Source organism: Vitis vinifera, chromosome 18 (assembly GCF_030704535.1).
Source record: "Vitis vinifera cultivar Pinot Noir 40024 chromosome 18, ASM3070453v1".
Lineage (NCBI taxonomy): Eukaryota > Viridiplantae > Streptophyta > Magnoliopsida > Vitales > Vitaceae > Vitis > Vitis vinifera.
The window spans coordinates 12,538,680-12,564,305 of record NC_081822.1 but is presented as its reverse complement, the minus strand read 5'-3'; the positions used below and the strand labels follow the sequence as shown (position 1 = coordinate 12,564,305).

At 35.8% G+C, this 25,626-nt stretch overlaps 1 protein-coding gene across 5 annotated transcripts; it reads left to right on the top strand.

The window, feature by feature from the left end:
• The first annotated feature begins 631 nt into the window (after positions 1-631).
• On the top strand, positions 632-25,144 carry LOC100252261 (kinesin-like protein KIN-6). 5 transcript variants are annotated; one of them, XR_009465046.1, is made up of 23 exons: positions 632-1,239; positions 1,549-1,748; positions 2,040-2,163; positions 2,378-2,472; positions 2,583-2,718; positions 4,308-4,373; positions 4,618-4,680; positions 4,802-4,852; positions 5,031-5,113; positions 5,200-5,314; positions 7,400-7,454; positions 7,579-7,784; positions 7,930-8,148; positions 8,326-8,433; positions 8,550-8,618; positions 8,762-8,836; positions 9,076-9,184; positions 15,488-15,600; positions 19,384-20,648; positions 20,761-20,839; positions 21,111-21,226; positions 24,043-24,103; positions 24,887-25,144. XR_009465046.1 is itself a non-coding variant. In XM_059734871.1 (22 exons), the coding sequence occupies exons 1-21, from the start codon at positions 748-750 to the stop codon at positions 21,207-21,209; spliced, it is 3,822 nt and encodes a 1,273-aa protein (XP_059590854.1). In that variant the 5' UTR covers positions 632-747; the 3' UTR covers positions 21,210-21,226; positions 21,563-21,844. The 5 variants fall into 5 exon arrangements, 4 of the variants coding, with proteins under 4 accessions (XP_059590854.1, XP_059590853.1, XP_059590855.1 ...); XM_059734871.1 differs by lacking the exons at positions 24,043-24,103; positions 24,887-25,144 and adding an exon at positions 21,563-21,844; XM_059734870.1 differs by lacking the exons at positions 24,043-24,103; positions 24,887-25,144 and adding an exon at positions 21,541-21,844.
• The last annotated feature ends 482 nt before the right edge of the window (positions 25,145-25,626 follow it).

Below are 25,626 nucleotides of genomic sequence, written 5' to 3'. Positions count from 1 at the left end.
AGCAGAGAAGAAAACGACTTCTAGGCAGAGAAGAAAACGGCTTCTAGGCAGAGAAGAAAACGACTTCTAGGCAGAGAAGAAAATGGCTTATAGGCTTGAAATGCTGAAGAGAGCAAAATTAGGGCAAAATTCCAAAGAGCCGCAGAGATTGAGATGCAAGCGATGGAGGAACTCGGGACGAAGAGAAGAAAACGGCTTCTAGGCTTGAAATCTGAAGAGACACCAAAATTAGGGCAAAATTCCAACCTGGATTTTTTTGTTTATTATTATTTTTTTTTCATAATCAGCAAAGGTTATTTTTGGAATTAATAAAAGTGAATATCCTTCTTTTTAATTTTGACACTTCCTATGGGTTTTCAACTTAAATGGGTCGGTTAGATGGACCATTTGTTAATTTTTGGGCCCAGCTGGGCCCAAAACACAATTCTCCCAATTTTAATTGCAAATTTGTAATTATGATCCACTCTCGTGTGTCTATGTTTTATAATAATTTTATTATTATTTTTAAAATTCTGAGGCAGGCCAATAATAATTGGACCGCTAATCCAAGTCTATCATTTTTAACAGGAATTTGTGGAAACAACTCCGATCAAATTTAAATTTTTAATTGAGACCGGCTTAAACAAACCGGGCCGCTGAGATTTTACTCCCCGTCGGATTACTCTGGTTCTGTTGAACCGTTGGAAAATTCAAATAACACCTTTCCGCCCAAGAAGTCGAGACTTGAGAGCTGAGAGGGAACCGAGAATGGAGACTCAGAGCTCTCCTCCATGTCCCTACACGGTAACGGTTCGAAGAAACCCTCATCGCAAAGCCAGGGCAACGCCTTCAACAAGCGTTCCTCCTCGTCCTCTTCTTTCAAACCCCATTACTTCAGAAATTCCAGCATTTCCGATCCAAGAAATTTTGGCCATGCAAGTCCCTCAAACCCTCCCAACTCCCTCCCCCGAAAATCTCAGAGTTTTTCTCAGAATTCGACCCCTCATCACTCTTCAAGGGTCGGGAAAGTGTGGGAGTCGCGGAAATCAAAGTTCCAAGTCCGTGGCGAAAAACGTGTGGCCTCAGAACCCTAGCACGAAGATTAAGAGAAAGAAGAACAAGAACTCTGAAATTTGTATCGCGGTTAATAACACGCAGTCGGTGACACTCTCGCCGCCTTCCCACTTGAAGGATCTGAAGCGGATCAAGTCTGAGGTCTATGAAGGCTTTTCTCATGTGTTCTCTGCCGATTCTTCTCAGGTTGTTAATCTTTTTCTCTTTCGAATTCTTTTTCCCTTTTCTTTTTTTTTTGGTAGCTGAGAAGACGGGGAACAAATAAAACTTGGTTTTGACTCTTATGATTTCCGTTATGTTTGTTTCTTTGAATTTGGGACACTCTACTCTACCAAACGTATTAGAGTAACAGGCTCGCATGAGTTTTGATATATAGATATATATATTTTTTCCTTTTCCTTAAATTTTCTCGGTGATCAACAGAGATTTAGGGCCTTCTTTTAATGATCATTATTGTTCATCTCTTTTATGAACTTATTCCAAAATTTTATGCAGGAAGAAGTCTATGAAAGGATGGTGAAGCCTTTGGTGGAGGATTTCATCAATGGCAAAAGCGGGATGCTGGCTGCATTGGGCCCTAGTGGATCTGGCAAGACCCATACTGTTTTTGGGTGTCCAAGGGAGCCTGGAATGGTACCTCTTGCACTTCAACAAATTTTCAAGCGGACTGAGGGGAGTGGTTCTGAGGCAACAAGGTAATTGGTATTAATTCATTCATGTTGATTCTTAGATTGTCATTATTTCAGAATTCTAGCTATGTAGAAGTTGTTTGAGAATTGATAATCTTGGATTGTTGTACACTTGTGCTAATCTAACCAAAATTGGCTCTTGGACATGTGGTAACTAGAAAAAAATGTTCTCAGTCTATCTTACAAGGTGAATAGTTTGTCACATTTAACACGCAGAGCATCACAGTGTAATGCAACAAAAGATTCACTGTTCATGGAAAATGAAGCCCATTATTTTGTTTGTATGATAATTTGCAGGTCATTTTACATATCAATATTTGAAATATATTCTGAAAGAGGAAAAGGAGAAAGGATGTTAGATTTGTCCCCAGGTGGAGCAGATTTATTCATGCAACAGTCATCTATAAAAGGTCTTCAAGAGGTTGATTCTGGTTTCTGTTTAGTTTCTTTATAATTCATATAAGGAGAGAAAGTATATTTCACATTTGTACAAGCTGATTTCTTATTTTTATGGTGTTTATATTATCTTTCATTCTCAGTGATTTGTGACAAATTGTATGTATACGAGGATGTGATCAATTGGTCAGGAAGATTGTAGTTTCTACTTTCTATTACTAATTGCTACATGTAAACAGGTAGTCATTTCTGATGTTGCACAGGCAGAATCCTTAATAGCACAAGGCATGTTAAAACGCTGTACTGCAATGACAAATTCAAACAGCCAGTCAAGGTTCACAAAAACAAAACTATCAATTATTTCTCTTTACTTCTTTTTAGAATGGATTGTTTTTGTTTACAACAATGTGGTAGTGACATTCTTTATTTTTCACATGTTTGCAGCCGGTCACAGTGCATTATAAACATCCGCAGTGCTCCTAACAACTTAGAGAGTGACGTTGGTGTTCAACTGAACAGTGCAGTATTAACTATTGTTGACCTTGCTGGTGCTGAAAGAGAAAAGAGAACTGGGAATCAGGTTCAGTATATTCCCCCCTAAATTCCAGTAAAATGCCTTCATAAGAATAGTAATCAGTCGGATTTAAGCCTTTTTCTTTTCTTTTTTGGATGCTAATATGCCCTTGAGATAGTATCATCTAGATGAACAATTATCCTTCATTATGGAGGGAAAGAAATTGAAGGTCTTTCGATTAGTAGAACAGTTGGTTCAAGGAATCAAATCTTTTTTATGTGTATCTTCTGGGATCTGGCTAGAGTATACATAGGTGAGCTTTCTATGTCAAGGACAGACTTTGTAGCTTGGTTGAGTTTGAAGTAAGGAGACAAAGGGTGCGTGGTGTTCTCTCTCTTTTTACTCGCTTGATTTTGATGCTCATTGTATACATCGTGTGTACCTTGTTGCGCTCTTTTCAAGCGTTATAAGTGTATCTTTTTGTTTGCCTATCAAAAAAAAAAAAAAAAAAATAGAATTGTCCTTTGGATGCTCTCAAATCACTTCAACAATTTGTTGTGCTAGGTTCAGGAGGGTAGCTGCACTACCATAAAAGAAAGCAAAACAATGGATAACAACTTGTTGGGCACGAAGATTAAGTCATAAGCAGTCCATTCCTAGTGATGGATAGTTGACCTGATAATGAGCCAACCTGAAAACCTCACCCTATTACCTCTAAGACTGGCAATTTTTGAACCCAAGCTTGAGTTGGTGGGGTTCAAGCATGTCACAAGTTGGATAAATAATTAATTATTTTTTAAAGTTCTTGCCTTTTATATTTGTTGCAACATTAATTTCATAGTCAATTTAGTATACCTTAAAAAGTTGAATTTTTAGGTACCTATATAAAATGTTTTTTTTATAAGCACACAACAAACATACATGCATGCATATATATATATATACTTCTTATTTTACTTTATCAACTTTACCTTTTTTAGTTTGTATATTGAATTTGAATGTTATAAAAGTGAAGATGATATAGATAGCTTATCACATCTCCAAATATATTATTGTGTTTAACAAAAATATTAATGTTTGACATCTAAATATATAATCTTATAACCTAAAATATGTATAAAATGATGATATGTATTCACTAAGTTTGATTTCAAGTTGAGCTCATGGTGGTGAAGTCATGATCCAAGCCCAAGCCAACCTTAAGTCAGGTTGAGAATTCTCAATCCAAACTTGCATTTTTTGGGGGTTAGGTGGGCTCAACCTGCCTATGTTGTGGCCCTACCCTCAAAGAGTATATGAGGTTCAGTATGGCCATTAAGGCATTGCATTTATTTGATTCAGTTGAAGGACCTAAAATGACAAGGAGGCAAACAAGAACATTGTTTGAAGTAGTGAGAAAAGTTATAATGATGAGGATCTGATGGAAGACATGGCTCTGGGCAATGCTGAATGAAAAAAAAAAAAGATTCAGGTTGCCTGGCCCTAGTTGGAGGTGAGGTTTTGTTGAGTTGAGGTTATAGATGGGAACATTTGTGATTTATGTGGAAGTATGCCATTTTATGTTTTAGCTTTATAAAGTGCTTCCTAATTCATGTTTTGAATCAGCAGCTATGTTCCAATTATGTAGATTTCAACTTTGGGTTGTCATTTTGCAGGGGGCCAGATTACTTGAGAGCAATTTCATCAACAACACATCAATGGTTTTTGGATTGTGTCTGAGGGTATGTACTCTTCATTGGGTCATTGGTATCTGAGTCATCCTTATTGTGGTTTTTTTTTTTTTTTTTTCCTAACGATTATCATTTCTCATTACATTTATGCAGCATCTAAGCAAACAAGAATACTTCAACTGTTTCATTTATATTGTCACTTGATAACCACAGTATAAGATTTTTTTTTTCCTGTTCTGTGTGTATATTATATTATATCCTCATATATCTGTTTCTTTCTTTCTTTTATTTGCAGTCATTGTTGGAGCATCAAAGGAACCCCAAGAAGCCACTACAGAAACATTTTCAGAACTCTTTGGTCATTCCTTTACCTTTTATATGACATGTTTTCATTTCCTTTCTTTTTATCTTACTCTTGAATGTATGCTCAATTATTTTTAAGCCTATATAAATGATAACACCACTTTATTTCTGAACAGTTAACTAGGTACTTACGAGATTATTTGGAAGGCAAGAAGCGGATGGCATTGGTATGCATTATTTTTCCAACATTTCTTTACTCTGACTTATTAAGTTGTGCTTCAGACAATTTTTATATTAGTTTCTGAAGAATTTTTTGCGGTCTATTTCAAATCTATTGACTAGCTTGCATATTTTTCCATTATATTATCTTCTAAAAGGCATCCTTTTCTTGTTGTTTGTTTGTAGATTTTGACGATAAAGCCAGGAGAAGAAGACTATCTTGATACATCCTTTCTACTAAAACAAGCTTCCCCTTATATGAAAATCAAGTATCACTCCATTTTTCCTATAGTTTTCTTCAAGTTTCAAATTGCAAATTTATATGATTTTGTCCTAATGATAATAATCAATTTAGGTTCAATAATGTTGAAGAATTGTCCGATTTGGTTGCTAATAAGAGGCATGTTCGAACATTACCTAGATTTGAACAGCGCAAAAGAATGAAGTTCAGTAACCCTGATGCTTGTGTGGTATGTCATTTGCTCTTTTGAATGCATTTTTTTTTTTTTATTTGCTTACAAACTGCATTATATTTTGTGTTTGTGGTAAGTAGGCTTCTTTGCATGGTGTTATTTTAGTAACTTTTGCTTCTTAAATTTCTTTAATTAACAATTGATTCTGCAAAACTTTATCAACTGATTTCATGTTTGTTGACTTTAAGGTTATAATATGTGTTTTTGGGTAAGTAAATTCTTTCAGTGGTGTTATTATTGTCATTTTTGCTTCTTGAATTGCTGGAAATAGTAACCGACTCCCACAAAATTTTATCTACTAATTTCATGGCATTTTTGTATGGTTATAGCATTGAAGAGATGTCTCATTACCATGACAGAAGATGTTTAATGCTGGATGAAATATACTTCGGTGATGTGGGGATGAAAATTACTTGTGTTTTCAGCACTGCAGATTTTACTTCATTGACAGTCACAGAAACATAACTGCACAATTCTCATTGTTGTTACTATTATTATACCTAAAATAGCACTAAATAGAAACATGATGCAATGCTACTTTGCAGGCTTGAAAAGGTGAGGGGCAAACTAAGAAACTGCATTGACAGTGGTCGTAAAAGAGATACAATATATTACTTTTTATCCCATGTGCTATCATGCTCCTCAGTGGTTTCAATGACATGACAATTTAATCTACAGATCAATGCTAACACCTAACTCACTGTGACTGGCTACCTAGGATCCGGCTCATTGGGACCACGAATTTCCTTCATCTTCTTCCAACTGCTTTTTATGTGTTAATATTGTTTTTCTTAATCTAAAACACTTTTATGTTTTTGAGTGATTATATTGGAGAAAGGAATTTCAGAAAGAATTAAAGCAATATGACTTGAGATTCTGGAAAGATGTATTGCATTCTCCACATTTCCTTTAAGAAAAGGGAGTAAAAGATTAGGCGAGTTGAGCTAGACTCAGGGCTGGTATAAGTGGGTGGAAAGTCCTGGTCTAAGCCATTGTACTGAACTGTATGGTCCATACACTATGTTGCAGGAACCGTAAGAGATGGTCATTTAGTAATTGTTAAATTAAAACAACACTTTGGCACATATAGAGTGAAGACATAACTGTGTATACCATACTCATGGATATGCCACAGTAGAGGGCTGTATGAAAGCATATTTTTATTTTTCCTTATATTGGTTGCCTAAAGCACTGCTTCAAGACATTAGTAATTAAACCGCAAGAGTTGAAGGGAACAAGCTGACATCGACCTTTGTTTCTTCTTGGAAGTATGAATATTAATTAAATTTTCTGGTTGTGATCTCATGATCTATGTCATTAACTGACCTCAGCACATTACTATTTTTATACTGATTAATTTAGGTACATCTATGTTGTTTTGTTATTCTGTTTTCTGTTAAATCCATCCTCTCCTGAAGCAATTTTTTGCCAGTATTTTATTCAATTGTTTATGCAGATGCACCAGGCAAGTGACATTAGTGCGTGTTCAAGGCATATTTGCAAGCATAGTTGACTTATTCTGTGTGGCATACTAAAAATATATTTGGTTTATAAATTCTGTGTAAAATAGAACTCACATCAAAAGAAAATTTCCCCACTGAACCCAATATTCTCCAGGTGTTTGTTATTATCTTTGACTTCCCTCACATGATAAAAACTTATAATTAACTAGTCCATTTATTTATGAGTCTCTAGCATTCCATAATTTAAATCTACAATGCTGAGTGACAGCCATTCTAACCAAGCTGCAATGATCATCCTGGTTTCTATTATCATCTTGTTCTAATATGCAATTAATATGTTAATATGAACTTCTTCATTATGTCCCATTGGCATGTTTATATGGATTAATATGTGAGCAATTATCCTGTCTCGCCATTCTGTCAAGTACCTAGAATTCCAAAGCAAATTTCTCATGGAACTCACTTTAGATTCACATTGTCATCTTAAAAATACTTTTGAATGTACCTCTACATTCTCAACATAGTTTGAAAAAGTTGATGCCTTAATGGTTTGGGGCCCTTGGTTTGGCAAGATACCACATTGTTTTAAGTACTTGTTAATTTTTGGGTTTGGTTTCAGATTGAAGAAGCAAATAGTGTCGGAGATGAACAACGACTTTGTGTTTGTGATGAAGGTTGTTTAACTTGTATACTTCTCTAACAAGCTATTCTTCTATTAGCATTTCTTTGATCCATTTTCTACTTCATTTGTTTTCTCTATAGAATAACATGAGGTATAATTTGCTTATTTCAAAGCAGAGGTCAATCCAGAGGAGCTCAAGGAGACTGGAACCGTAAAAGCTCTGGTTCAGTCCCCAAGAAATTCTAAATTGGATGTTTATGATAGCACATTTCTCAAGTTGAATGGTGTTGAATTGGCAAAGAGAGAGAGAAACAATCAGATTATGCAAGGTTTTGCAAAAGCTTTATGGGATGTTTTGAAGCAATATAAGGAAAAACTTGAGGTGTGTTATATAGCTTAAACTTGTAATCTCAGTCATTATCTCAAGTTTTGTCTACTATTGGGTCGTTATTGATTTCTTGTCCTCTCTATTCAGGCAATTTTAGCAGTAAATATACCAATCCATTTGACAACTCTGCTTTAAACAGGAAGCAGAAAACCAAGTGCAGAGTCTCAGAGAAAGCCTTAAAAGTGAAAAGGCAAAATATTTTGAGCTAGACAAAGAAATGAAGGATTTGAAGTCCCATTGTTCTTGTTGTAAAGAGAAAGTAGTGGAGAGTACTTTACCCAAGGAGAATTCAAATTCTGAATTGACAGTAGATGATTCATCACAATTGGAGGGACATGGATCTAGCAATATCGATGAGGTTTGCATATAGTCATAATTCTCAATAATGGGGTTCGGATTCCATTTTTAGGTTTTCTACTTTGCTTCACTGTTAGATTCTTATTACAATTCACTAGCATTTTTCAATTATCTTACCTTCGTGGTTTTGGTTGGTAAAATTTGTTAATTTTTTAAAGATTTAATTCTATGTGCTCAGATAAACATGGGTGTTTCTCTCAACCTTGACCTTGAGGCTTTTGAGCATGGCAGCACTCCAGCAAAATGTGACTCTAGTGTGCAACAGGAGTTGGATGCATTTTTGCAGGTTTAATCCTGGGATTTTTTTTAAACTAGCTCTTCTCTTGGTTTCTTTTATCCTGGATTCTATCATGTAAAGGATTACCTATTTAATAGGCTTAATGATTTATTTCCAATTTTCAGGTGGAAAGTTCTGATATGGTTGATTCTAGTTGTTTGTGTATCAAAGATTTCCAACATCAGAATTCTCAGGTTAACATGCTTTTATCCACGAATGCCAAGATTTATGATTTTGATAGTTGTGTGCAATTTGTTCCTATTGAGGATCTTCATGATTTTTTTTCCTTTGTTATATCTTTGTTGTTTAATTTATATACGTGATTTTATATGTTAAGGTAATTCAGGGAGTACCTTCTTCTGACATGGTGGGTTTTGAGTGCATTGACAATGAGCTGAAACATAATGCCACTGTAAGAGTCATCCTTTTTTCTTTTTTCTTTTTCATGTTTTCCCTAATGGTCAGATGGACAGATTTGATGTGGTTAATGCTTCATATCTTTGTGTCAATTGCCAAAAACTTGAACCAGAAGAATAATCAGATATAGTGTTTGATCATTAGGTGTACTACCGCAATTTGTTGTATTTCTTACTGGCCCTATGTTCTTGGGTTTTCAATTACAGTTAATAATCTAACATGGATGTGATACAGTATAATCAGGAGCATTGGAGCTTTTCTAGAAATGGGAAGAGTGCTGAAGATTTAAATGAGTTGAAATATTTGGAAATTGATGATAACAATCTGAAGGCTGAAGTTACAGGTTTGATTTCTAATTTCATGTTCTATGTTTTATGAAATTCACTTGTTTGGTAACCAGGGAAACTTAGAAATGGGTGATTCATCTGACACCTTTGAGTAAATTATGCTAAAAACTGGCAGGTATTAGAGAAACAGTATGACCAACCAGTCCTAGTTAGGATATCTATCTTTCCATTCATCTGTGACGTCAGGATCAAAATTCTGTTTTATCTCTTCTTCTTGGATGGGATAAGGTTAAGTGGAAATGTTAGAAGGAAGGCCAAAGAATGAAAGGCTTGGAATTGCCCATCTGCTGATAATTGATATGTGATATTCTTCAGTTAGGCATGTAGGTGTCTCTTGTCTAAATGTTGTTTGATCATCAGCATTTGGCACCTTTCAGTTGTGTCAGTGAATCGCTATAAGTTGGTCTTATGACCAAATATTTTGCTTTTACTCCTGCACCTGATGTTTACGTCACAGTGGAGGTTTAGAATACTGAATCTTCTAACTTGATCTTATATGCTTGGGCACTGGTAAAAATATTTCTTGTGAAAAAATTGACAGTGAATAATCACCATATTATGCTGATTCTTGGCATATGAAATTTCTTGAGTGGCCTCCATTTAGTGGTGGTCTAGGCACCCTCAATCACTGCACATGGAAAATATCTTGGAATTGGGGCTCTAAATAAAAAAATATGCTTTGGTTTGATTCTAATTGTTGAAATAATGCCAAAGTTAGGATTTTAATTTAGGAAAGTATTTTAGGAATAAAAAAGGAGAGATCATTTAGGATATTTCCTTATGATTCAGTTTCCTAATTTTAGGAGAGGATTAAGCTAGGTTGATTTTTTCTTATTCAGTCATTTGTGTATATATATGTGTATGGTGTGTACCGAATATTATCAATAAAGGAGTTCAGAAATTCTTCATGGTATCAGAGCCAGTTTTCTGAAACCCTAATCCCTTCTGGCCACCTCTTATTCAGGCCATCATTCATTCCGGCCAAATCTCTCTGGCCATCTCTCAATCCGACCATCTCTCTCTCTGGCCATTTCTCATTCCGGTCATCAGTCCCTATTCTCAGAGTCAAGGGAGAAAACGCTTTCCAGTCGGTCTAATCGTCGTCAGAAAACATTCACCGCCGGCAACTTTTCCGGCGAACTTTCCTGTGAACTTTCCGGAGACGGTTTTTTTCTACACCGCAAGGAGCGCCTGGAGGAGATCTCCAATTTGTCCCAAAGCACCGGAACCAGAAACCCATCCACGCGCCGTCCACGCGCGTTTTTCCGGCCGGCGACTGCATCTCACGTGCCGGCGCGTGAGGGCGCGTGAGCCACTTTCCGGTGACGCGCTTCCTCCTCCAAGCTCGTCTGACGCCGACCAGCCACCCTTCTTACCTGTTTTTGCCATCCGAGCCCTGCACGTGCCTCTTTTGGGGTTCTGTTGCTTCCGTGGGCCCTTCGATCAGTTTTTCCGGCGTCCTCCGGCTATTTTTTTCAACTCCAATCCCTGCACGTGCCTTGGGAAGTGTTCTTCTACCTTTCCGGTCCATGACAAAATACGGAATGGCATCATCACAAGTATCCAGCGTCACGTCACCAGAATCAGGGGGCAGATATGAAATTCCAAACCTTGGTGGCAATGATTCCTCTCCTATTCTCATCACAGGACACAAATTAAATGGCCATAACTATTTACAGTGGTCACAATCTGTGTTGCTGTTCATTTGCGGTAAAGGAAAGGATGAGTACCTCACTGGAGAAGCAGCCATGCCAGAAACTACAGAACCGGGTTTCAGGAAGTGGAAGATTGAAAACAGCATGATCATGTCATGGCTTATCAATTCCATGAACAATGACATAGGAGAAAATTTCTTGCTGTTTGGGACTGCAAAGGACATATGGGATGCAGCCAAAGAAACTTACTCAAGTTCTGAAAATACTTCAGAACTTTTTCAGGTTGAATCAGCCCTACATGACTTCCGCCAAGGAGAGCAGTCAGTTATTCAGTATTACAACACACTCACAAGGTATTGGCAGCAACTTGACTTATTCGAGACTCACTCATGGAAATGTTCGGATGATGCAGCAACATACAGGCAAATTGTGGAACAAAAGAGACTGTTCAAGTTCTTCCTAGGACTAAACAGGGAATTGGATGATGTTAGAGGCCGAATCATGGGCATTAAACCCCTTCCAAGTCTCAGGGAGGCTTTTTCAGAGGTTAGGCGTGAAGAAAGTAGAAAGAAAGTGATGATGGGATCCAAAGAGCAACCTGCCCCAACATTGGATGGCTCTGCCCTTGCTGCTCGGTCATTTAATAGTAGTGGTGGAGATCGTCAGAAACGAGATAGGCCTTGGTGTGATTATTGTAAGAAACCAGGCCATTATAAGGAGGCTTGCTGGAAGCTTCATGGCAAACTGGCTGATTGGAAACCAAAGCCACGGTCTGACAGAGATGGCAGAGCACACGTGGCTGCCAACTCTAAGAGCACATCTGTTCCCGAGCCGAGTCCATTCAACAAAGAGCAGATGGAGATGCTACAGAAACTATTAAGCCAAGTTGGCAGTGGCAGTACTACCGGGATAGCCCTCACTGCTAGTCGAGGAGGAATGAAGCCGTGGATAGTGGACACAGGTGCTTCTGATCACATGACAGGAGATGCTGCCATTCTTCAAAATTACAAGCCAAGTAATGGTCATTCATCCGTCCATATTGCTGATGGTTCAAAGTCAAAAATTGCCGGGACAGGTTCTATAAAACTTACTAAAGACTTATATCTTGACTCTGTTCTCCATGTTCCAAACTTGGATTGTAATCTTTTGTCCATTAGCAAATTGGCTCGTGATCTCCATTGTGTTACTAAATTCTATCCAAACTCGTGTGTTTTTCAGGACTTGAAATCGGGGAAGATGATTGGCAGTGCTGAACTGTGTTCCGGGCTCTACCTCCTCTCATGTGGCCAATTCTCAAACCAAGTCTCTCAAGCAAGTTGCGTACAGTCTCAGAGTATGTTAGAGTCTTTCAATTCTGTGTCAAATTCTAAGGTCAATAAAGATAGTGAGATTATAATGTTACACTATCGCCTTGGTCATCCTAGCTTTGTTTACCTTGCAAAATTGTTTCCCAAATTATTTATCAATAAAAATCCAGCATCTTATCACTGTGAAATTTGTCAGTTTGCAAAGCATACTCGAACAGTATATCCTCAAATCCCATACAAACCTTCGACTGTTTTCTCTCTAGTTCATAGTGATGTGTGGGGTCCTTCCCGGATAAAAAAAATATTTCTGGCACTCGATGGTTTGTGACATTCGTTGATGATCATACTCGGGTAACATGGGTTTTCCTTATGAAAGAAAAGTCAGAGGTCGGGCACATTTTTCAAACCTTCAATCTTATGGTTCAAAACCAATTCAATTCCAAAATTCAAGTCCTCAAGTCAGATAATGCAAAGGAATACTTTACTAGTAGTCTTAGTACTTATCTTCAAAATCACGGCATTATCCACATAAGTTCTTGCGTTGACACCCCACAACAAAATGGGGTGGCTGAACGCAAGAATAGACATCTCTTGGAGGTTGCCCGGTGCCTTATGTTTTCCTCTAATGTTCCAAACTATTTCTGGGGGGAAGCTATTCTTACAGCTACCTATTTGATTAACCGTATGCCATCCAGAGTGCTTACCTTTCAATCCCCACGTCAACTTTTCTTAAAACAATTTCCTCACACCCGTGCCGCCTCTTTTGATTTACCACTCAAAGTATTTGGTTGCACGGCATTCGTTCATGTGTATCCTCAAAATCGTAGCAAATTTGCTTCTCGAGCAAATAAGTGCATTTTCCTAGGGTATTCTCCAACCCAAAAAGGGTACAAATGCTATTCTCCAACCAACAAAAGATTTTACACCACCATGGACGTCTCTTTCTTTGAACATGTCTTCTTCTATCCCAAATTTCATGTTCAGGGGGAGAGCATGAATGAACATCAAGTTTGGGAGTCTCGTCTTGAGGGTGTACCTTCTTTTCACTCAGAGTCACCAAATCCTTCCCAATTCGCGCCCACTGAGTTGTCCACACCCATGCCGTCATCAGTCCAGCCAGCCCAGCACACAAATGTTCCTTCTCCCGTGACCATCCAGTTTCCCATGCCTATTCAACCTATAGCCTCACAACTTGCTAATGAGAACTTACAAGTTTACATCAGGAGGAGGAAAAGACAGGAATTAGAGCACGGATCACAGTCAACATGTGGCCAATATATTGACTCCAATTCAAGTCTTCCTGAAGAGAACATAGGTGAGGATAGGGCTGGAGAGGTGTTAATTCCCAGCATTGATGATTCTACTCTGCCGATTGCATTGAGGAAGGGTGTTAGGAGATGTACAGATCATCCAATTGGGAATTATGTTACGTATGAAGGGCTATCACCATCTTACAGAGCATTTGCTACTTCTCTTGATGATACTCAGGTTCCCAACACAATACAAGAGGCATTAAAAATTTCAGAATGGAAGAAGGCAGTACAAGATGAGATTGATGCACTTGAGAAGAATGGGACGTGGACTATCACAGATTTGCCGGTTGGGAAGAGGCCTGTGGGGTGCAAGTGGATTTTCACCATAAAATACAAAGCAGATGGATTAGTTGAGAGATTCAAGGCTCGTTTGGTAGCTAGAGGGTTTACACAATCCTATGGGATAGACTATCAGGAGACTTTTGCTCCTGTTGCAAAACTGAACACTATCAGGATTCTTCTCTCATTGGCTGTCAATCAAGATTGGTGCTTGCAACAACTGGACATAAAAAATGCTTTTCTAAATGGTGATCTAGAAGAGGAAGTCTACATTGAAATACCACCTGGTTTCGAAGAAAGTATGGCAAAGAATCAGGTTTGCAAACTCCAAAAATCCTTGTACAGCCTTAAACAATCTCCCCGAGCCTGGTTTGATAGATTCACAAAAGCAGTCCTGAAGCTGGGCTACAAACAAGGTCAGGCTGATCATACTCTATTTGTCAAGAAGTCTCATGCCGGGAAAATGGCCATATTGATAGTCTATGTCGATGATATTATTCTATCTGGGAATGATATAGAGGAATTACAGAATTTGAAGAAGTATTTGTCAGAAGAGTTTGAAGTTAAAGACCTTGGAAATTTGAAATATTTCCTTGGTATGGAAGTGGCTAGATCAAGGAAGGGAATTGTAGTCTCTCAAAGAAAATACATACTCGATCTTCTTAAGGAGACCGGTATGCTTGGATGCAAACCAATTGATACTCCTATGGATAGTCAGAAGAAACTTGGTATCGAGAAAGAAAGTACACCGGTAGACAGGGGGAGATATCAGCGGCTTGTCGGGCGCTTGATTTATCTCTCACATACTCGGCCAGATATTGGCTTTGCAGTGAGTGCTGTAAGTCAATTCATGCACAGCCCCACTGAGGAACACATGGAAGCAGTCTACAGGATTCTTAGATATTTAAAAATGACACCAGGGAAAAGTCTATTCTTCAGAAAGACAGAGAACCGTGACACTGAAGTATACTCAGATGCGGATTGGGCAGGAAACATCATTGACAGGCGGTCCACTTCTGGATATTGTTCTTTTGTCTGGGGAAATCTTGTTACCTGGAGGAGTAAGAAGCAATCAGTTGTAGCCAGAAGTAGTGCAGAAGCTGAGTACAGAGCTCTTGCACAGGGAATCTGTGAAGGGATTTGGATAAAAAGGGTTCTTAGTGAACTGGGACAAACGAGTTCATCTCCAATTCTGATGATGTGTGATAATCAGGCAGCTATAAGCATAGCAAAGAACCCCGTGCATCATGACAGGACCAAGCATGTTGAGATTGACAGACACTTCATCACAGAGAAGGTGACTAGTGAGACGGTTAAATTGAACTATGTTCCTACCAAGCACCAAACCGCAGACATCCTCACCAAAGCTTTACCTAGGCCTAACTTCGAAGACTTAACTTGCAAGCTGGGATTATATGATATATATTCTCCAGCTTGAGGGGGAGTGTTGAAATAATGCCAAAGTTAGGATTTTAATTTAGGAAAGTATTTTAGGAATAAAAAAGGAGAGATCATTTAGGATATTTCCTTATGATTCAGTTTCCTAATTTTAGGAGAGGATTAAGCTAGATTGATTTTTTCTTATTCAGTCATTTGTGTATATATATGTGTATGGTGTGTACCGAATATTATCAATAAAGGAGTTCAGAAATTCTTCACTAATTAAAAATAAAATGAAATAGTGCTTTGGACTGACATCACATCCTATGATCTGTTGTCTCAACATTGTCTTTTATGTGTTGTAGCTGGTACAAAGCTTTCGAAGTCTCTGTTCAGTTCTTCTCAGTCACCTGTCATGGTTAGTGACAACAACTGTTCATCAGTGGAGTTGGACCAATTGCATACTGAAGAGGACAAGGTTATTCTTTTTTATTTTTTTTATGTTTTGAATCATAATGCTGTTATTTATTACTTAGATTGCCTGTCTAACATCTGCCATACTATTTCTTGTAAAATGTTCTAGTTTGTCTAGTTTCTTTAAGTACAACATCCAGGCAGAGAAAAAAAAAAAAGAATGAGCTGCTACTTTGCTAAATTATATATCTTTTCTTCACAATAAAAATTTTTTTCTTCTTTTAACCAATATATGGATATTAGACATTCATGCGTACACGTAATGCTACTTGTTATCCAAATAATGGTGTAAATTTTGGTCTTTGGTAGTTCTTAAAATCTTTCTATACACAATACATTGCATTTTTTTATGCGAAACATCTTGTATTGCCAGATGAAGTGCATCTTAAATGTATCTTATGATACATTATACACAATGTTGTGATATAAGTATCTTTTTTATTTTTGTAGTTCTTTAGGAAAAAAAAGTCACATCTGATTTTATTTTATTTTTTTTGTAAAAATATTATTGTATTATTGTTTAAAAGGTACTTTTAAAGTTTAAAAAAACAAGGACAAAAAGGGAGAAAATGGTTTTAGGCAGCAATATGTGTGCATGTTGTTGAAGGCATGCATTGAAGAGTGAAAAGTCTATTTATTGTTCCAATGAATATTAATGAAGTGTTATCTAATGAAGGATACATTCCTCAGATAGTTGAAATATTCAGTCTTAAGGCCGATGATAAACGAAGAACAAGAACTTTTATTTAATATATCTCATTTTCATTTTTAATTTTGTTGCCTTTTTAGTAGGGATGATGTCAAGAATTTGTATAAGTATATGGTTATACGAAATTATAGTTTCTTTTTGCAATCTTGGTTAGAGACTTTTAGGAGCCTGGAAAATTTTCAAATGACGATATTTATCGGTAGACTAGTTGCAATTTGGAATGTAAAGTCCTAGTTAGAAGTTTGAAATATTTATTTTAATAAATTCTATGATAAATATATACATAACAACATCATAATTTGCTAAGTTGATTTCATTAAAATTATAGTTGTATGATATTGATCAATGTCTTACCTCTTTTCTTCTCATTGTTTTATTTTTTATTTTTTTATTTAAAATTTAATGAAGTCAGTTATCTACTTTTGTACTTCATTTTTGCAATTTTTGTTTTTCTCATATGTGTATATGTTTTTGTATTTATTCTTTATTATGTAAAAACAAACAAAATACACGCTATGACATGATCCATGGTACAGAAAAGGAAAAAGGAAAGACAATATATGACTTGGTTTACATGTTGATAATCATTAATTAGTCTTTACTCTTTTAGCATTCCTAAACATGTGTTAGGGGCAAGTGTGACTGCTCAGGTAATGTTTGATTTTCCGTTGACATATTAGCTCTTCTATTCCAGTTGTAACCCAGAGAGAAAACCACTAGTTAGAGAAAATCGCGACATGATGGTAACAAAAATTGATAGATCTTAATGTGTAAATGCAAAAAATTAGCCCACTTCGTGTCACTATGTGTATGCAAGGTCAGCTGGTTAGTTAACCTATTGCGATAAGGTCACACTTGCAAATGACAATCTTTTATTCATAATTATCCATTAGTAAATTGACTTACATAATGAGTCCTGTTCTCTGTTTCTGATCCTACAAAAATACGTGTTAAGCATAGCATGGAATTTTCAATTTTTATTTTTTTCTTTTCTTTTTTTTGGTTATCCTTGGATCTTTGGCTTGGTCCATTTTATAGCTTTACTTATATTACTTGCGTTTTTTTTTTACTACTTATATTTTTTAAGATCGATTATAGTCTAATGTTTTCTCAAGCTCATTTATTTCAACTTCACCATGTTGTGATAAAGCTAATAAATGCATCATTTATTGGTCTGGAAACAAGTTTGTGCATTAGAAAATGCCACCTTGTAATTGTCTTATTATTTTATCTTAAATTTTACTTGAATGCATTTGTTAGTTATAACTTGTTAGGACTCTATGCTTCTTCTAACCATGTCTATCTATCAATGATCTCTAATGTTTGAAAAATAGAGAATTTTGGCCGCATTGACATGGAAATTGGGGATCCAACTTTTACTGTGGGAAAATCACCAATATATGGTGATTTTTCTCCAAAAAATTGACAATATATTGCCTGAGTAATTTCCAGAGTGTAATTTGTCAATTTATTGCTATAAATCACCAATATTTTGGTGATTTTGTTGGCAATATTTTGTGACTGAAAATTTGGAATTAAAAGAGAGGGATCATGACATGTAAAGCCCTTGGACTGTTGAGTGTTCAATCACTGAATATATTCCCCTTAAAATATATCAACTTGTTTGCCTTCTCTAAAATCCATTTCTTAAACCTTTTTAATGTAATGAAGGCCCATTTTTGTGTTGTTTATGCATATTATTCTGAGTCCCTTTTATGATTTGCATGAGCAATTTTATTGCGGATTTTAGACAGGTATAAAAAATCAAAATTTTGAAATAAAACTTCTTATACTCAATAATAAATAAATAAATAAATAAAACTTAATTATCTTTATTCAAATTCTGTCAAGCTATTGGTTGTTGCAACATTAGAATCACGATGATTATCTTCTTAATCAGCTTTTCTATGTTTTCTATCTAAGAAATTTCAAGTGAAACATAAACTTGTAAACAAAATTATAGACATTATAAAAACTATTATATCAAAAAGCAAAAAATGACTGAGCAAATATCATCAATTTTTTGTATGATATTATTTTTTAACTGCATAGATCATCATTTTATTACTAAATGTGTTTTCAAGTAATAAAATTTGATAAAATACAATTTTTGTCTTCATACTAATAATTAGTATTCACATTCAAAATCATATTTGTTATCCATGAGTATTCTTTTATGCATCACTAATTTTTTTTGTCAAGTTTTGAAGTTTCATCTAAAAATTTCATATTTTTTTGGTTAATTTCCATGATTTTATTTTATTTATTTTTTATTTTTACCAAAATATTTGTTGATATCAATATTTCCATAAAAATCAAACTATCAGTATTTCTATCGATACTAATATTTTTATCCTTGATGGCCTTGTCAGATTTATGTTCCCAGTGTAATTATTTTTTTAAACTAGCATTTTTGCACACTGCATGTTCTGTCCTGGTCGTATATGGATATTAGCTGTTGGCACAGCTACCTTTAAAGAGTTAAAATATGTGTAGGGTGTGACCAAAATCAAGAATGTTCTCCAATATAATATAGTATGCATTGGCAATCTAAACATTTTTTGAGGACAAAATATTGACCAATGGAACATACAAAAGGTTGACTCTCCCTGTTGACTTTATAGTGATTCAACAATTGACATTGCCATGACAAACTGAATTAGTTGGGAACCTTTTCACACATGTTCTGGCTTTAAATCTCTCTGGCTTCCCTTGACATTCTTGTACAGTTCTAATAGTTTTGGTTACATATGTCAATGCACAACTATTTAAAGCATACTGTGTTTGTTTCATTGTTGTTTTAACTACTGCAAGTGTTTTGTGATGCCCAGTGAGGTAGTAAACATAGTCATGAACAAATGAACAAAGCGATGTAATCATCAAGTTATATTGATGTTAGTAACTGCTGACAATTATGGAAACCATGATGGAAAACTGAAGATTATGATCTGTTATAAGAAGTGGTGAAGCTTATTAACTAGTCCCTATATCTTCAAATGTTTCCTTTCCTAGTTTTTGTTTTCCAATATGGAGTCTATACCTCTATAAAAGACATTTTGATTTTACTGTCTTTTCCAGATATTGTTGGATCCACCACTGATGCCTAAAGTAGATGTTGCAGTTACACCAGAATGTAAGACTGGTAATGTGCCAGAAAGTGAAGCAGAACTTAATTCTTGCAGCAAACCATTGTGGGATCCACCTCTGATGCCTAAGGAAGATGTTGCAGTTACACGAGTATCTAACACTGGTAATGTGCCAGAAAGTGAAGCAGAAGTTAATTCTTGCAGCAAACCATTGTGGGATCCACCTCTGATGCCTAAGGAAGATGTTGCAGTAACAGGAGTATGTAACACTGGTAATGTGCCAGAAAGTGAATCAGAACCTAATTCTTGCAGCAAACGATTGTTGGATCCACCTCTGATGCCTAAGGAAGATGTTGCAGTTACACAAGTATGTGACACTGGTGACATGCCAGAAAGTGAAGCAGAACTTGATTCTTTCAGCAAACCATTGTTGTTGTATCCACCACTGATGCCTAAGGAAGATGTTTCTGTTACCCAAGCACGTAACACCAGTAATGTGTCAGAAAGTGAATCAGAACCTAATTCTTGCAGCAAACAGTTCTTGGATCCACCTCTGATGCCTAAGGAAGATGTTGCAGTTACCCAAGTATGTGACACTGGTGAGATGCCAGAAAGTGAAACAGAACTTAATTCTTGTAGCAAACCATTTTTAGATCCATGGCTGATCCCTGAGAAAGATGTTGCAGTTACCCAAGTATCTGACACTGGTGATGTGCCAGAAAGTGAATCAGAGATTAATTCTTGCAGCAAACCATTGATGGATTCACCATTGGTGCCTGAGGAAGATGTTGCAGTTACCCAAGTATCTGACACTGATGATGTGCCAGAAAGTGAATCAGAGCTTAATTCTTGCAGCAAACCATTGATGGATTCACCATTGGTGCCTGAGGAAGATGTTGCAGTTACACAAGGATGCTACATTGGTGATGTGAAGGAAAGTGAATCAGAAGTTAATTCTTGCAGCAAACCATTGTTGGATCCCCAATTGATGTCTAAGGAAGATGTTGCAGTCACACAAGTATGTGACACTGATGATGTGCCAGGAAGTGAAGCAGAAGTTAATTCTTGCAGCAAAACGTTGTTGGCTCCCCAACTCATGCCTAAGGAAGACGTTGCAGTTACACGAGTATGTTACACTGGTGATGTGCCAGAAAGTGAAGCAGAAGTTACTTCTTGCAGCAGCAAACCATTGCTGGCAGAAAGTGAAGCAGAACCTAATTCTTGCAGCAAAGCCTTGAAAGCAGAGAAACCAAGAAGGTTGGTGGGAAGTATATTTTTCTTACTTTTATGTCTTGTTTCCTTAAAGATTGATGATACACACCAATTTATTTTCACATTGTTGGGAACTTTAATATTTTGAAATAACCAGGAGACTTTTGCCGGCCTCATCCGTATTGTTGAGGGACATTGGTGGTTTGGACTTGGAGGATGAGAATCAGAAACCGAGGGTAAATATTTGTCTATTTGCCACTCGTTTTGCTTGTTATATTCCATTCTTGGAATGATCTGAAGTAGTAACCTAAAAGCTGCCACAGGATTGAACTTTTACTCTCATTTGCTCAACATGAGTCCAGTTGGGCTCGAATCGATTTCTCTTTCCTTTCAGCTAGTGCTTTAATGTTCTGCATGCTGGGAGCCGATCCACATAAAAATTATTTCCATGGCTTTAGCTTGGGCTCCCAAAGTTATTCTCAGAATTGCATTCCTACTGATTTGCAGGGAACCAGAGGTGGAAAGAAATTGGCTGCAGATGAAATAAACAGAACTCAGGGCAGCATCTCTCTCATGCGATTGCTTAAGAGCAACCTTCGCCTCTAGACAACCACCCTTAACCAGTAAGTAAATTTCCCTTTTTGTATAGATGGGGCATTTGTTTTTTTTTGGAGCTCCTTTGAAACTCTGGATATGTCTGTCGGCTCTTTTCCATGTGGAAAATCTCTAGTATCGTTACGATCAAGTGCCTGATCTCTTCAGTGCTTTTCCGTAAACTCCTGGCCCCGCCGCGACTTGTCAGAGTTGAAAAAAACAAGAGTTAGATAAAACAAAAAATAATTTGAAAAGTTAAGAAGTATAAAATTCAAATTTAAATTCACCACGTACTGTTGTCACTCACTCTGTCTAATATATATCTTTCTTCTTTCTTTTCAAGAACTGAAATAAAATATTTTCAGTGACGTGGGTCACATCACATTACATTTTCGAGAACAAAGGGCAGGAGCACTGCTTCGAGCGAGTTAGCCCCACTGTTTATGGTACATTGCATGCAGAGGATAGAAAAGGTCACTCATCCCATCAAACTGTGAGAATTGAAAAGACGAACAATGTTACAGTTCGGAAATACGGTTGTACAGAAAATATCATAGGCACCAACCATTGTCTCCGCATTAAATAGTAAAGATGTGACATTAAGTAATAAAATATATGGTAATAAATGGTAAGGATACCTTTCATTAATAATGACACCGCATAAGCAAGTGGATTTGTATGAGTGCCCACAGGTCGGAGCATAAATTTTCAATAAAATTAATACAATGGATAAAAGAGCACTTCTAATGCCATGACTTCAATAGCTCAATAATTGAATGGCGATGCATCAATTATCACTTTTAAGTTTTAAGTCATTGAAAATTTCTTGAATTTTAGATAAGTGACAGGTTTTCATAGGACGGGTTAGTAAAGCAACTTGCAATGGAGGCACCTCTCATGGGCGCTTGTTATGTGTTCTCTAGCTTGTTCATTGAATGGGTTTTTTCTCTGGGTATTCTTCCCTTTTTTTTTTTTTTTTTTAAACGTGTTAGGAATGAGTTTGGTTCCTTTTTTATTTTATTTTATCTTATTTTAACATAGAGTGGGTTTGAGTCTTTATATATTTAATTAAGCTTAGAAATAATTTAATTTTTTTTTTATTTTTAACACAAAATAATAAAAAAATCTACTTTTCAAATAAAACAAGTTATAAAAATTTATAATATCTATTTATTTATAAAATATATTTGTTTTAGTATAATTAAAATTTTGAAAAATAATTGGATAAGAGAAGTTCTTATATTTGTTTTGTTTAAATTTTTTATTGGGACGAGAATGAGAATTGTTGTTTATAAATGGAACATGTTAGCATGGGAGTGATATGTCTTGAAGTTGTCCCATTGTCATCCTTGACCATATAAGGGATATATGTGAGTTCATATTTACAAGGGATGATGAAATAATTTAAATTACAAAGTGAGAATCCCTTATGATAGAGATTTAAACTTTGCCTCCACACTATTTCTTACAACAACAAATTGATTGTTACTCCTCTAAGTTAGTTGCCTTACACAAATGTGGAATAACCTGATGATCTTCTATATGTTATGCATTAGTAGAACATTCAGTCTCTATCTCAACTCTCACTTTTATATAAACTATTCTAACCACTAGTCCTTTTTTCCTGTGAAACCATTAAGACCAAATGCAGTCCAAAACCCTTTTTGTCTAACTTCTCTAAGAAGCCTTCAATCTCCAAAAGAATGCCTCAATGTTGCCAACAACATTGATGTTTGAGTTATCAAAATTGGTTTTGATCCAAACACATTTTGCTCCAATTTCAGGGTCGACAATTTTCTTAAAAATGGGGATTTATCTCAAGCACACCAATTGTTTGAGAAAATGCCTCCCAAAAACATAAGCTCAACGAACATGATGATTTTGGGCTATGTCAATGTAATACTTAGCACTAATGAATTAAATAGGCAATACTGATTTTCTTAGTACTTAACTTTAAACGTGCTTAATTAGATGTTAAAACAAGTTTAGTGTTAATCCTATTTAATTATGAATTAAACTTTGATTGAGGTTAAGTGAGATTAGTTAATGACTTAACCATGCTTATTAGGTTTTTAGGGGTTGATTATAGTTATGAAAACCTAAAGGACTAATGGGCAATTATGGGTTTAATTTTTGATAACTTGAAGGACTAAAGTGCAAAATTGGGAAGTTGGAGTTAGTGATAGCTAAGTGGTGTGCCACCTCCTACTTGGGTGGGTTGGTGGTAGCCATGTGGCCTGCCACCTCCTACTTGGTTGCACGAAGAGCCTTATATAAGGGCTTGCAGCTTGTTTTGCACCATTTTACCTGCAACAGCTTGGGTTAGAAAGAGGATCTAGAGAGAGAGTGCAGATTTGAGGTAAGCAAGTTGTTTAATTTAGTAATTTTGATTTATCTTGATTCTTAATGGTATGATGAAACAAATTAACAGTAAAATTTGTGTAAAAGTTGAGTATAATTAGGTATAAACATGTTTTAGTTAAAAATCACAATTAATTAAGGATTAAAGTATTTTAGCTTAAATATTTTATTAATGATAAGATCAACATAAATCTTTGTTTAATTTGGTTTAATTGAAAAATAGATTAGTAAACATGTGCTTAATTAGGTTATTTGGACACTTGGAATTTGTTAATGTGGCTTTAAGAAAAAAATCAAAACAATTAGTGTTTGGTAATTAATTAGGGAATATTAATATGCATTGTAAATATTATTTAATTCAATTCAATTTTGATTTGAAAACCTGTAGACATGTAGATTAGAGAATATTAGAATTAAAAATTAGCAACAGTAAATTGTATAAATTTTCATTGTTAGGAAGTCTAAATTATGTGTTTCATTTCAGTTCCTTGTAATAGGTAAAGATCGCCTACATAGAAGAATCACAGAGGGAAAGTCCATGTAAGGTAAGGAATTTTATACTATTCCATGGTGTATCTGATTTCTTTCCTTGAAACATTTATTGGAAATTTCATGTCATTATGATTTCATAAAATGTTTTAATGTGTCATTGCATCTCGGTTTATTGTGTTAAAATGTTACATTGATATTGGAACGTATATTGGTATGAAGATTCATGGTTCTATGTTGTGAAAATGGTTCATTATGTGGTTGCATTGCAAGAAGGATATGGAATAATCACAGATGATATTCAGAGAATTAATTGGTGGGAAGTGTTTATGTGATGCTACAGGCATTATCCTTCAATATATTATTTATGTGGAACCATGGGTCCTTAGGTGAAAGTCATTAATGCCCTTGAGGAAGACACTCCGATGTGGGTGTATGGGGTTGGTCCTGCCCCTGGGTTTTAGTCCCTAAAGACACGAGGTTGGTCCTGCCCTTGGGTATGAGTCCCAAAAGACACAGGATATGACTTGTCCTTGGGTGATGTCCCAAAATAGTCATTATTATATTAACCGAGTATCTTGTGGAGCATTGATATCTGATGTATAGATTGGTGGGGGTGAGCAATTTATCAGTTGTGAAATAATGGACAAGAAAAGGCAAAGATGAAACCAGCAAACACATGCATACATGTTTGACATGATTGCATATTTGTTAATGGTTATAAAATGTTTATCATGCATGTTATTACACGTTTAATTCAAGGTTTTTAAGGGTATGCTTTGGATGGTTATAAACTTTCCTATTGAGTTGTGAACTCACCTTATCCCTTCTACCTTTAGATGCAGGTCAGAAGACCTATGCAGGAAATAGTCCTTGAGCATTGCTTTACTGTGATTGGATATTGTTTGCTCGCATTGAAAGTGTTTTGAGGCTTTGCCTTTGTATTAAAGATTGAATCTTTTTGTAGGAATGATGTAATATCTATATTTGCAAGGTACACTTGTAGTATAGGCTACCCGTAGTGAACCATGGGGTTTTGGTATATGTAAATTAATGTAATACAAGTTTCTTTTGTGAAACGAAACATATTTTGTTAACTAATAGTTACAAAGTTTAATACAGGATGTACTCTGTATAACAAGTTTTGCAAATTCTTTTTTTACACAAAATCAAGCAAGAACTTAACATTTAAATTTTTATATTCCCATATCTTTGAGAGCACTTATACTATATTTGAGAATCAATTGTTCAGTTTAAAAAAATAAAAAATAAAAAAATAAAGAAAAACCGGGGTGTAACAGTCAAGTTAGGCAATCTTGGTGAGGCTAGAAAGTTGTTTGATGACATGGTTGAACCAACAATTGTAACATGAACAATTTTCACAATTTACCTTGTTTTAAGAGGCATTTGAACATTTTTACATAGATGCAATGGTATGGGATTGAGCCAAATTATGTGACTTTTGTCACTATTTTATCAACACTAAGCATGAGATGGGGAACCAAATAACTCATATTCATGCCTAGGTCATCAAATTATGATATGATTCAAGGCTTATTATTTGCAACACTCTAGTTTG

Excerpts from the sequence above, each read along its gene's own strand:
- LOC100252261 (XM_059734871.1), top strand. The coding sequence starts at position 748 with ATGGAGACTCAGAGCTCTCCTCCATGTCCCTACACGGTAACGGTTCGA. Across the intron at positions 2,164-2,377 it reads CTATAAAAGGTCTTCAAGAG|GTAGTCATTTCTGATGTTGC; the intron begins GTTGATTCTGGT and ends ACATGTAAACAG. Across the intron at positions 9,185-15,487 it reads TCTGAAGGCTGAAGTTACAG|CTGGTACAAAGCTTTCGAAG; the intron begins GTTTGATTTCTA and ends TATGTGTTGTAG.